The 12,168-nt window shown below is 58.8% G+C and overlaps 1 protein-coding gene across 3 annotated transcripts in view; it reads left to right on the top strand.

Annotated features, from left to right (window-relative positions):
- The window catches only part of MICALL1 (MICAL like 1), a 32,328-nt gene that overhangs the window by 8,193 nt on the left and 11,967 nt on the right, over window positions 1-12,168 (top strand). For all 3 annotated transcript variants that reach the window (XM_027871762.1, XM_027871752.1, XM_027871770.1), the window contains 7 exons: window positions 3,036-3,084; window positions 3,210-3,351; window positions 4,284-4,378; window positions 5,498-5,643; window positions 6,090-6,532; window positions 9,803-9,866; window positions 11,423-11,766. In XM_027871762.1, the coding sequence (XP_027727563.1) occupies window positions 3,267-3,351; window positions 4,284-4,378; window positions 5,498-5,643; window positions 6,090-6,532; window positions 9,803-9,866; window positions 11,423-11,766 (1,177 nt within the window). In that variant the 5' untranslated portion in view covers window positions 3,036-3,084; window positions 3,210-3,266. The remainder of the gene's footprint in view (window positions 1-3,035; window positions 3,085-3,209; window positions 3,352-4,283; window positions 4,379-5,497; window positions 5,644-6,089; window positions 6,533-9,802; window positions 9,867-11,422; window positions 11,767-12,168) is intronic.

Genomic DNA, 12,168 nt, shown 5'->3' with positions numbered 1-12,168 from the left:
TCCCTGACATCCCCTGTTCTGAGGCCCCTTCCCAGCTCAGCCATCCCCTGTTCTAAACCCCTTCCCATCCCTGACATCCCCTGTTCTGAGGCCCCTTCCTAGCTCAGACATTCCCTGTTCTAAGGCCCCTCCTTCCATAGTGGAGTGTTTAGGGTACTAGGCTTGGACTTAAGAAGACCTGGGTTCAAATCTCCGCTCAGACACTGTATGACACTGTCCAAGTCACTTAACCCCTGTGTGCCTCGGTTTCCTTCATTTGTAAAATGAAAGGGTCTCTAAAGGTCCCCAGTCGATCTAGCTCTGGGATCCTAGGTTCTAGGTGGCACCCTGCAGGATCCTGGTTCCTGGGCCCCTGGGGACTAAGCTGGCAGGAGTCTGGGATCTCAAAGCACTGCCTGGGCCCGGGAGTGTCCTGCTGGGGGGCCTCTCACTCGGGAAGAGCCAGGGGTGGCCACATTTGCGTTTCCTGCCAGTGCCGATGCCAGGGGAGTACTTTGTCAGCGTTTGAGTGAGGTTTCTCTCATCTTGATGTTTTTAATGGCCAGGAGGAAAGCCAGGAACCACAGACAGTCTCCCGTCAGCTCAGCCCAGCCCAGCCAACCCTCCCAGGCTTCCTCCTTGAAAATGCCCCGTGAGCCCCGAGAGTCAGAGAGTCAGGACAGCCGTGCCCGTGCCGTAGTGGGTGGGGCACCTCTGCCCTGCCCTTGCCCTCCCCCCACTTAATCCTGCTCATGCCCTGTGGGGGAGGGCCCCTGCCTCCAGGCAGTGATGCAGACCCCTGCCCCTAGACGAGCTCCCAGTCTGGTGAGGGACGATGAGACGCACAATTAAGTCAGAAAATGATGCGTTGCCTAGGACGGCCAGGCAAGGGGCCTGATTATTCAAGTGCAGACAGCTGCTGGGGTAGGTGGGGATTAAGGACCCAGCAGCCTGGGCTGGCAGCCTGCCTGCGGGGCCAGGCCCGGCACTGATGCCTCCCTGAGCCTCAGTTTCCTCCTTTGTAAGGTCACAGGCCTTTGGGACTCTTTCCAGCTCTAGGTTTCGGGCTCTAAGTCCCCCTGCCTCCCTGAGCCTCAGTTTCTTAAAGCAGACGGAGCCCACGGCCCCTTCTCGTACTTCCCCATCCTGTGCGGGTGGAGCTGAGCCAGGTAACCCGGCTAAGTGCCTTAAGGAGAGATAGCTTTAAAGGTAGCGAAAGAGACAGCTCACTTGGCTTCCCACCTGGTCTAGCAGAGACATCACTGAACCATTCTGGGCCTCAGTTTCTTCCTCTGGAAAATAAGGGGGCTGGACTAAGTCTGCGATTGTGTGACCCTCCGACCAAGTGAGGTCTGTTCAGGCTCCAAGTCCCATGAAAACCAGCTTTCTTCTAGGCTTGGCTCAGCTGCAGCTTCTTCCTGGAAGCCTTCCTGGATTCCCACCCCCATCCATACTCCCCACCCCCCAGCTAAAAGTGGCCTGCCCCTCCTCTACTTTTTCTAGTGAGATGAGTCTGGAGCTCTGGTTTGCCCCCATTGATCACTGACAACTTAGTGTAATAGCCCCCTAGAAGGGACCGCCAGAGGCCATCAGAGCCAAGCAGAATCATACCTACAGGATTAGGGAACAAGGTGGGGACGGGATAAGCATTTATTCAGCACCTACTATGTGCCAGACCAGGGGTGGGGAACCTGGCGCCTCGAGGCCACGTGCCTTTTGATCGAGCCCAAGTTGTACAGAACAAATCCTTGTTTTAAGGAGGTTTGTCCTGTGAAGTTTGGATTCAGTCAAAAGGCCACACTTGAGGACCTAGAGGGCCACATGTGGCCTCAAGGCTGCAGGTTCCCCATCCCTGTGCCAGACACTTCTAACGTTTTACAAGGGTCTCATTTTATCCTTACAAGAATCGTGGGAGGCAGGTTTTTATCTTCATTTTACAGTTGAAGAAACTGAGGCAGACCGAGGTTAAGTGACTTGCCCAGGGTCCCAGAGCTAGTAAGTGTCTGAGGCCGGATTTGAACTCAGGTCTTTCTGACTCTAGGCCTAACTCTCTCTCCTGGGATCATAGATAAACCTGGAGTTGGAACGTCCTTAGAAGCCATTTAGGCCAAACCCATTTTACAGATGAGGACACTGCAGCCCAGGAAGGGAGAGAAGTGATCTGTCCAAGGTCACACAATTTGAATTCAGTTTGTCTGAGTGTATGTACATGAAGCTCCTTAGGACAAGGGAGCTGCCCTTGTTTATCTCAGGATCTCCCACGCCCAAGCCAGTGCCTGGCACGCCTTAGGTGCCTAATCAGTGTTCTCCAATCAGGGTTCTTCCTGGAGAACCCGCCTTCCTTGTGGTAAAGAGCCCCAGCTCTTCCCTGACTGCCAGAGGGAGGGGGTGTAGGGTCCTGAAGGCCCACACAGGACCCCCCCCCCCAGAGAGAAGGTAGGGGTGCTGGGGAGAGTGGGAGCTGGGGTGTGTGTGTCGTGGGCTACTCCAGACTGCTGGTAGAGTTTAGACATGCTGACTCCTCGTTCTCAGATTCCTCTGGGGTGGAATGAGATCGCGGATGTCTCCAAAGTGCTAGAATGATTTCTCATGTTCCTGGAAGCTCTGACATCCACGGTTCTAGGGCCCCTCCCAGGCCTGACCTTACCTGTTCTAGGGCCCCTCTCAGGCCTGACCTTCCCTGTTTTAGGGCCCTCCCAGCTCTGACACCCCCTGTTCTAAAGCCCCTCCCAGCCCTGACATTCCCTGTTCTAGGCTCTTTCCCAGCCCTGACATTCCCTGTTCTAAGGCCCCTCTCAGCTCTGACCTTTTGTGTTCTAAGATCTTCTATGGTCTAATATTCTATGTTCTAAGGACCTTTCTAATCTTAACGTTCTGTGTGTTTAGAATACTCAAGGTTCCTTCCCCTAGGCTCTGTACAGATGGGAGGGGGAGGGTCAGTAAGTGCCAGGCGTGCCCCCGCTGCAGTTGGCAGGTCCCTGACCCCCTTCCTCCTCTCCCACCAAAGCTGCTGAGCCCCCGTCTATTCCTTACTCTCTTGCCTTTGTCTGTTCCAGGGATTTTGACTCGCTTTCCAAGGACAATGTCTATGAAAACAACCGGCTGGTGAGTGCCAGACAGATGGGCCTAGAACAAAAGGGGGAGCGGACGGCGGGGTGCCTGGGAGCCTGTGGGATGGGGAAGAGAGCAGGGCAGGTCCACGTTTCAGGCCGTCTCCTGTCTCCTTCCAGGCCTTTGAGGTGGCGGAGCGGGAGCTGGGCATCCCGGCCCTGCTGGACCCCAACGACATGGTCTCCATGAGCGTTCCCGACTGCCTTAGCATCATGACCTACGTGTCTCAGTATTATAACCACTTTACCAACCCCAGCCCAGGTGAGTTCCCAGACTCCTCCCGGGGCGCCTCCTGGGCTGGACGGCTGGGCCGGAACCTGCTCTGGCTGGGGTCACTCAGTGCTTATCCTGGAGCCCCTCCTGCCCATTTCCTGCTTACAGACACTTCTCTTCATCCCCACCCTGACCTTGGAATGTGGGAGGGGGAGGGGTTCCCAGGTGGATCTGATCTGAGCTGGGGAGCTGGGGGTCAGTCAGTCAGAAGGTGCTTAGTAAGGACCTACTATGTGCTGGACACAGTGCTCATCCCTGGGGGGACAAAGAAAGACCAGAAAGGACCCGAGGCCGTGGGGGGTGGAGACTGATTTTTTGCTGAGTTGGGGATTGCCACCATCCCTCCTCCCTGAACCAGGACAATGTGGCAGCCAGCAGGGGTCATCAGAGGTCGTCCTGTCCAGCCCCCTGTCCAAAGCATGAACCCCCCTCACCTCCATCCAGACAGACAGTCCATCACTTGAGATCATTTCTTCTTTTGGGCTTTTGTCCCCTTTTCCCACTTCTGGAAGTACCCTGGAAAGTACACTGTCTCTGGTGTCATGATGGGGCCTGGGTTCAAATCTCACCTTTGATGCTTACTCTAGGCCAGTCACTTGGCCTCCCTAGGACTCAGTTTCCTCTTCTGCAAAGTGCAGAAGGGCCTGTGAGGTCCCTTCTAGCTGTCTGGCTCCGCCCGTTCTCTTCAATGCATCCCCTCCACGGCAGCTCTGGGGGACCCCCGGGGACTCCCCACTCCCCAGCTCTGAGAGGCCCACGGCCTTCACCATCTCCCCCTGTGGGTGGAGCGTTCTTCTCCTGGGATGGGGAGGACGGGCTGCATCCGGACTTCCACACCTTGGGGCTCCTGGCCCCCGGCCATGAGCAGGAGTCCCGAGGTCTCTGCCAGCAGCTGGTTCCTTCTCACTGTCTTTCCCCAGCCGCCGTCTCTCCACCCAGGAAATACCCAGCAGCTCCTTCCTCTTCCTCCTCTGAAGCAGCTCCCCATGCCGACGCTGAAGGTAGCAGGATCCAGGTGGGTCAGTGGGTGCCCTCTCCTTGGGCCATCTGGGGAGTCAGGAGGGAGGGAGGGAATCTGGAAGGAGGCTCCCCGGGGATGGGGTGAGGCCAGAAGGCCCCCTGCCCCCCAGGGTGAGGGAGGCCAGCGGGCTCACTTCCCCTATTCCAAATGGGCCAGGGAGCTCCGGACGTGACAGTCACAGGGGAATCCCACTTCTTGGCCAAAAACGAGCTTGGCGAAGGACGCAGTTGGTCAGGGCCAGGAGTGTCCGCCCGTAGCCAGGGCTCCTCTGTCCTGGCAGGCTGGCTGGCCAAGCCTTGGACCCTTGTCAGAGCAGTGCTTTTGAATACCTAAAATATAACGTGGTAGATCAGGAAGGCCGCAATCCCGTTGAAATCCAGTTAGTGAAATGTTCCCACGAGTTCCCCGACCCCCAGATGGCCGGAGAGCCCTGGCCGGGTCCTGCTGCGGGGCCTCCCTCTGTGTCTTTAGTGCCTGAATGCCCCCAGCTCACGGGCCACCTGCCAGCTTCAGACCTCAATGGCATCCATCTGTTCCTCCCCAGCCTGGTTCTCATGGGAGGCCCTGTGTGGTGTGGACAGGCAGGAAGACCTGCTCTGACATAGGCCAGCTTGTGACGCCCACTTCCCTTGTCTGGGCCTCAGTTTCCTCATCTGTAAAATGAGGGGGTTCCTCCCAGCACCACCCTTGGTGTGACCTTGGGCAAGTCTCGTGGTGACCTCCCCTCTCTGGGCCTCAGTTTCTGAGTGGACTTTCCAGCTGTGGACCTGGGATTCTCCCTTTACCCCTCAGCGTCCCCCAGGCCATTCTCTGGGTCTGCGTTGGTAGCGGGGTGCTGCCCCTCTGCAGGCATGGGCCCAGTGGCCCTTACTACCCCCCAGAGATGCCCGTTGCACCCTGTCAGTTATCTGTCCGGGTGTCTCATCCCCTCAGCAGACTGCACCCCGTGGGGGCAGGGATGGTCTCTGTGCCTCCCTGTCTGCCCGTAGGAGGAGGGCGATGCGTGTTTGTAGAATGACTGAACCTTGAATGTGCCGGCAGAACCCCGGGAGGGCTGGGGGCGGGCAATGGGGCTCTGACCTCAGCCCCGGCGGGGCTGGCTCTCTCCCGCAGGAGGAGGAGGGGGTGGCTCCCGAAAGCCTGGCGGAGCAGGGCTCCCGCAGCATCCCCAGCAGCTCCTGTGCTGCGTGTCAACAGCACGTCCACTTGGTGCAGCGGTACCTGGTGGAGGGCAAGCTCTATCACCGCCAGTGCTTCAGGTGAGCATGGGGCAGCACATGTGCGTGGGCGGGCGGCCACCCGCCTCCTGGCCGTCCAGCCTGGGACCACCCCAGAGGTCCTTGGCTACGTGTGACGTCTCTGGGGATGGAGGCTCCCAACTGCTTTTTTGGGCCGTGCTGAGCTTGGAGGCCCAAGGCCTGAGTTCAAAAGCTGACTCTGCCCCCGGACTAGCCATGTGATATTGGTCAAGTCCCTTTACTTCCCTGGGCCTCAGTTTCCCTATCTGTAAAATGAGGGCCAGATCTTTGAGGCTCCTTCCAGTACTGGGTCCAAGGTCCCAGGCTCTGCTAAATGAGGGGATTGACCTCGATGACCTTGGAAGTCCCTTTGAACTCTGGATTGCTGATCCCCTGATTGGGGCCCCTGCTCCCCAGCTCCTGGGGCCAGGGCACTGCCCTAGCTCACTGGTGTGTCTCTTCCACAGATGTAAGGAGTGCTCCAGCACCCTGCTCCCCGGAGCCTACAAGAACGGGCCAGAGGCAGGCACATTTGTGTGCACCCAGCACCGGGGCAAGCTGGGCCCCCTGGGCCGGACAGAGGGGACGCCCAGAGTGGCCCCGCAGCACCCAGAGGGGGCAGACGGGGCAGAGGCAGCCGGCGTGGGGGAGGATGGTGAAGATCCTGCCATCTCCAGGAGGGACCGGGGGGAGCTGAAGCCCACGGAGCCCCTGCCTCAGCCTCTGTCCAAACCCCCGCTCCCTAGTAAGCCGCAGGAGCTGGCCTCTCCGCCAGCTGTCCGACCGACCCCCGCCCCGAGGAAGGCCTCGGAGACGTCCGCCTCGTCCGCCAGCCCCCAGCCTGTCCCTCGACCCCGCTCCAGTGTGCAGGGGGAGAGCGCTGGAGAGCAGGGTGGCTGCCTGGTGAATGGTGAGTGGAGGCCACCTGGGCATCTTGGTGCAGAGCATCCTAGAGATCCCTGTCAGCGCCTGTGGTCCCTGCCACAGCACCGTGGGGATGGGAGGGTGCGTGTTGCCATCTCCACTCCAGCGACCAGGAAACCGAGGCGCAGGGACTGGTCCAGAGTGACGGGGTCAGGTTGTGCCCCCTGTGGTGCTGAGCTCTCAAAGTGCGGCTTGGTTTGGTCAGGTCCCGGGGCACAGGAGTCTGGCTGCTCCTGATTCTCCCCAGGCCAAGAATCGAGCCCACTTTGTGGGGTGGGGGCAGGGGAAGGGGGGCAAGACCTCTGAGCTCAGTGGTGCAAAGCCGTGGCCGCTCTAACTTGCAGTCTTGGAGAGCTGAGTGAAGGCGGGATCAGGCGCCTGGGGCCCAGGGCCCCTCGTGGACTCAGAGGGCTCTCCTCCCTCCCCCTCCTCTTTCTCTCCATTGCCCCTCCCCCGCTCCCTCTCCCCCACCCCCCATTTCTCTGTTCCTTCCTCCTTCTCTTTCCTTCTCTCTCGTTTCTACCCCTTTGCCTCTCCTGTTCTGCCTTTCTCCCCTCTTTTCTCTCTTCTGTCTCCCCTCCTTCCTTCCTTCTTTCTGTCTCCTGTCTCCCCTCCTTCCTTCCTTCTTTTCTCTCCTGTCTCCCCCCTTCCTTTCTTCTTTCTCTCTGTCTCTCCTTTCCTTCTTTCTCTCTCCTCTGTCTCCCCTCCTTCCTTCCTTCTTTCTGTCTCCTTTGTCTCCCCTCCTTCCTTCCTTCTTTTCTCTCCTGTCTCCCCTCCTTTCTTTCTTCTTTCTCTCCTCTCTCTCCTTCCTTCTCTCTCCTCCTTCCTTTCTTCTTTCTCTCTCCTCTGTCTCTCCTCCTTCCTTCCTTCTTTCTCTCTCCTCTCTCCTCCTTCCTTCTTTCTCTCTCCTCTCTGTCTCCCCTCCTCCCTTCCTTCTTTCTCTCTCCTGTCTCTCCTCCTTCCTTCCTTCTTTCTCTCTCCTCTCTCCTCCTTCCTTCTTTCTCTCTCCTCTCTGTCTCCCCTCCTCCCTTCCTTCTTTCTCTCTCCTGTCTCTCCTCCTTCCTTCCTTCTTTCTCTCTCCTCTCTGTCTCCCCACCTTCCTTTCTTCTTTCTCTCTCCTCTCCTCCTTCCTTTCTTCTTTCTCTCTCCTCTCTCTCCTCCTCCCTTCCTTCTTTCTCTCTCCTCTCTGTCTCCTCTCCTTCCTGGCCTCCAGTCTCCCCTTGGTAGAAACCCCATGTGCTTGGTTGGCCCTGCCCTCTGTGGCCCTGCTCCTGTGGGAGGCTTTGGCGCCCCCTGGTGGACTCTCAGGCGACAGCTGGCTCCTGGCCAACTCACACTTGTCTGTTTCCAAGTTAAAGGTCCATGCTTGGGGAGGCTTGAGTGGGCCCAGGTCTAGAGTTGGAAGGAACCTTTGAAGCCTTCTAGGCCCCCCCACACCACTTTGTGAGGCCCAGGAAGATTCAGTGATTTAGATAGGGAGCTGGAAGGGGCCTTAGGCTCAATGGTGCAGCATCTTCATTTTACAGAGAAGGAAACTGAGGCAGGCAGAAGTGAAGTGACTGGCCCAGGGTCACCCAGCTAGTAATTGTCTGAGGCCAGATTTGAACTTAGGTCTTCCAGATGCCAGGCCCAGCACTCTATCCACGTTAACCCTTCTCCCTAAATTATTTTGTATTACTTTGCCTATAGTCTATATTTACTTCTATGTGTACTGGTTGTATCCCCCGGTAGAATGTATGCTGCTTGAGGGCAGGAATTGCTTTACTCGTCTCAGCGTCCCCAGTGGGCCTGGCGCACAGCAGCTTGTGAATGAATGACCAAATCCCACCCCTCCCACCCCCATTTTACAGATGGAAAAACTGAAGCCCAGGGAGCTGTGATTTGCCTCAGGTCGCCCAGCTAGGCGCTCAGGCTCAGAGTTTGTGCTGGAAAGGCCTCCTCATGCAGATGAGGACCCTGAGAGCGTGAGGCGGCTTGGGGACTCCTGGCCCTGGCCTCATTCCTCCTCCACCCTCTCTGCAGAGGGGCCTGCACAGGCCTCCCCCTGTCTGCTCTTCTCCAGCCCCTCCCCCAGGGCCCAGTAACAGGGGTGATGGCCAACAGCCAGTGGCTTGCCAGGCTCGGAAAGCCTCCCCCGACACTGCCGGGCCGAGACTCTGACTGAAGCCGTTGCGTTGGGGTCACAGGGAGCTAATATCCTGCTCCTGGCTGGTTTTGTTTTTGGTTTTTGGAGACCCAAGATGTCATTGATGGAGGGAGATCCTGGTCAAGAGATTGGCTTCACAGCTGCCCATGAGCATCTGCTCTGGGACGTGCAGACACAGGGAAGTTGCTGGGGTTACTGAGGTGTTAACTAGCCTAGGGCTCCTCAGTCGGCGTGGCAAGCGCCAGGCCTAGAAGCCAGGGCTCTGGGCTCAGTCCACTGCATCATTATGTGGCGGACATTGTGGGGAAAAGAGCCAGACTTGTCCTGAGAGGCCCACTCTGTGTGACCTTGGGTCACTGGCTTCTTGTCCCTCTCCAGAGTAAGGGGGCTGCACCGGATGACCTCTGACGCCTCATTTGTCTCATGCCCACGGGCCTGGCGCTTCCTCTGACCTCCCGCCTCCATGCCCACGGGTGTGGCGTTTCCTCTGACCTCCTGCCTCTTAGCAGTCCCAAGCACCGTCCCCAGATTGTGGGATCTTGGCTGATTGAGCCCTTTCTGTCCCCGTCCCTCCCCACCGATGCAGGCCAGCCAGTCCCTTCTGGTGGCTGGAATGGGGGAGCATCGTAGCTGGTGCCCTCCTCCTCGGGGCAGAGGGGGCGAGGCAGGGGAGGTCGCGTGAGGCAGACTCAGCCGGCATCCCTCCCTCCTCTGGGAGCTGAACTGGGACACCAACTCCCCAGTGCTTCTGTTTAGAACTGGGAGGGGAGGGGGCTGGGCTAAAATCGGATGCCTCTGGGTGCCTGGGACCTAGATTTCATTTCTCACTTGCAATGTAGGTGAGGTCTGCAGGTATCCCCGATCTCTGGTGACATCTCTTTATCTCGGCTTCCTGTGGAAAGGTGGCTTATCTAATCATGCCGTGACTTGGGGGGGGGGGCTCCATCCTGTTAGACCAGGAAGTTGCTGTAGGGATAGAAGCCCATGACCTCACAGGGGAGAGAGTCCTCGGACTCTCCAGGAAATACAGGCTTTTTGGCCACTGGGGATGGGGGGCGGTCCACTCACTACTACCAATGAACACCTGTCTCTTTCTTACTTCCCACCTAGGAAGGGTGCATGAATCCAGCCCCCCGGTCCCTAAACCGAGAGGGACACCCAAGGCCTCTGATAGGTACGTTCTTGCCCTTTCCCCCGCGATTGACTGGTAAGGGGGACCAGTCCCTCAGGACTGAGCCCTTCGCCCCTTCATAACTGGAGGCCTGGGAAAGACGGGGCACAGCTACTAAGGAACTCCTCTCCTCTTGTTGGGCTCTGGACTTGGAGACCTGAGTCCTCCTTAGAACCCCAGGAGTGTTTCCTTCTCATGTCTGTGCCAGGGACGGGTTTATCGGGAGGTGGAGAAAACCAGGCTGGGAAGGGCCCCCACAGCCTCCGTCTCAGATACGAGCTCTAGCCAGCAGGTGTCAGGAGACCGGAAGGGCTGGGGGTACGGGCCCAGTGATGGGCCCTGCTGGCCAAGGTCCAGTGGGACTCGGGCCCGAATGAGGCTCGTCCCCTCAGGGACGGCCCCCAGTACCTCCTGAAGACATGGAGGGGTTTCAGTCTGGGTCGGTGGGGAGGGGTGGGTGTGCCCACGCTGATGAAACAAGAGGGGGATTGAGAGGTGTGCCCGGCACGCATCCGGCCAGGGTCAGAGTTGTGAAAGGGAGGAGGGACCAGCTGGTTAAGGTGCCTCCTTGAAAGGCTTCCCCAGTGGAGGCTGGCCTGGGGGGCGACCGGGCACCGTGGTCGAAGGGACTGGGGGTGTTTAGACTCAGGAAGGACCTGATGCAGCTGCCTTCGGGTACGTGAAGGGATGTCCCGAGGAGGTGGCATTCCGCTAGCTCTGCTTGGCCCCAGAGGAGGGAGCCGGGGGCAAAGGGCAGGAGGCATAGAGAGGCCGATTTCTGAGAGGTCCAGAGGCCCCCAGGCCGCTTGTCAGGGAGAATTCCTCCTTTGGTCCTGGCTGGGCCAGCTGCCCCCAAAGGCCTCTGGGGACGTTCTCATGCCTCCCTTTTTCCTCCCCTTACTGGTCTCGTCGTTCCTTCCCTTCCTCGGTTTGGCGTTACGGCCTGGCCCCAGCCTGCTTCCCATCCTGCCTGGACATTACCCTTCTTCCAGCGAGACTGGCTTCCTTGCTTTTCCTCACTCACACACTGATCTCCCACCTCCGCACCTTTGCCGAGTCTGGCCCCCAGGCTCTCCTTCCTCACCTCTACCTCTGATTCCTTGGTTTCCTTCAAGAGGCAGATCCGGGGCTTTCCTGATCCCCTCTTCATCACTCAGGCTACTGATTAGTGCACGTCCTCTCAAAGTTAGCTTGTATCATTTTGTGTCTGTTCTGTGTCCTGGGTGAGAAGTTCCATTGTACCAAAGCAGGGCAGTGCCTTCTTAGGACTTAATAGCCTTAGAGAGTTGCCTAGGGTGAGAAGTTAAGTGACTTACTCAGGGTCACACAGCCTGTATATGTTAGACGTGGAACTCGAACCCAGGTCTTCCTGGATCAGAGGCCAGTTCCCAGTTGATGCCACCGTGATGCCTCTCGTATATGTGTCTCCCGACAGAATATAAGCTCCTAGAGGGCAGGGACTATAGCTCATATTTTGGTCTTTTGTGCCTAGTGCCCGGCACACAGTAGGTGCTTAATAAATGGTGGTTGATGGGTGGATTGGTTTCTGCTTCCTCCAGAGCTGCAGCCCCAAAGAAGAAGGACCCACCATGGATCGCCCTGGTGCAGGCAGAGCCCAAGAAGAAGCCAGCGCCTCTCCCACCCGGCAGCCGCCCAGAGATTCCCTCGCGGCCTGCAGAGGGAGAAGAGAGCCAAGGAGAGCCGAGGCCAGCCACGCGAGAGCCCAAACCCTACAACCCCTTTGAGGATGATGAGGAAGACGAGGCGGCAGCAGCCCCGCCTGGCCCAACCCCCACCGAGCAGACCCCCAAGAGCCTGCACCCCTGGTACGGCATCACCCCCACCAGCAGCCCCCGCACGAAGAAGCGGCCAGCTCCGCGAGCGCCCAGCGCCTCCCCCCTGGGTGAGTCCCTGCCCTGCTCCTGCTTCCCATTGGTTGTGGCCTTCGGGGCTGTGTCTCCTGAGGTGGATGGAAGCGAGAGCTCGGGCCTCAGCGGGTCCTGGGCTTTGTGAGCCAGGCCCTGTTCCCTTTCCCTGGCCGGGGCTCTTGTCCCCACAGCCGCCCGGCATGGCCAGTCTGGGGCTCCATTCCCGTGGCTCCCCTGTGTGGCCAGTGTGGGGCTCTGTCCCAGTGGTCACCTGCTGTAGCCAGTCTGAGGCTCTGTCCCCATGGCCCCCCGGCGTGGCCAGCCCGGGGCTCTGTCCCCATGGCCCCTGGCGTGGCCAGTCTGAGGCTCTGTCCCCATGGCCCCCCGGTGTGGCCAGCCCGGGGCTCTGTCCCCATGGCCCCCCGGCGTGGCCAGCC

Source organism: Vombatus ursinus, unplaced genomic scaffold (genome assembly GCF_900497805.2).
Source record: "Vombatus ursinus unplaced genomic scaffold, bare-nosed wombat genome assembly UNPS02003292.1, whole genome shotgun sequence".
In the NCBI taxonomy this organism is placed as follows: domain Eukaryota; kingdom Metazoa; phylum Chordata; class Mammalia; order Diprotodontia; family Vombatidae; genus Vombatus; species Vombatus ursinus.
The sequence above is the reverse complement of the archived record's forward strand: the minus strand, read 5'-3'. Positions and strand labels throughout refer to the sequence as shown.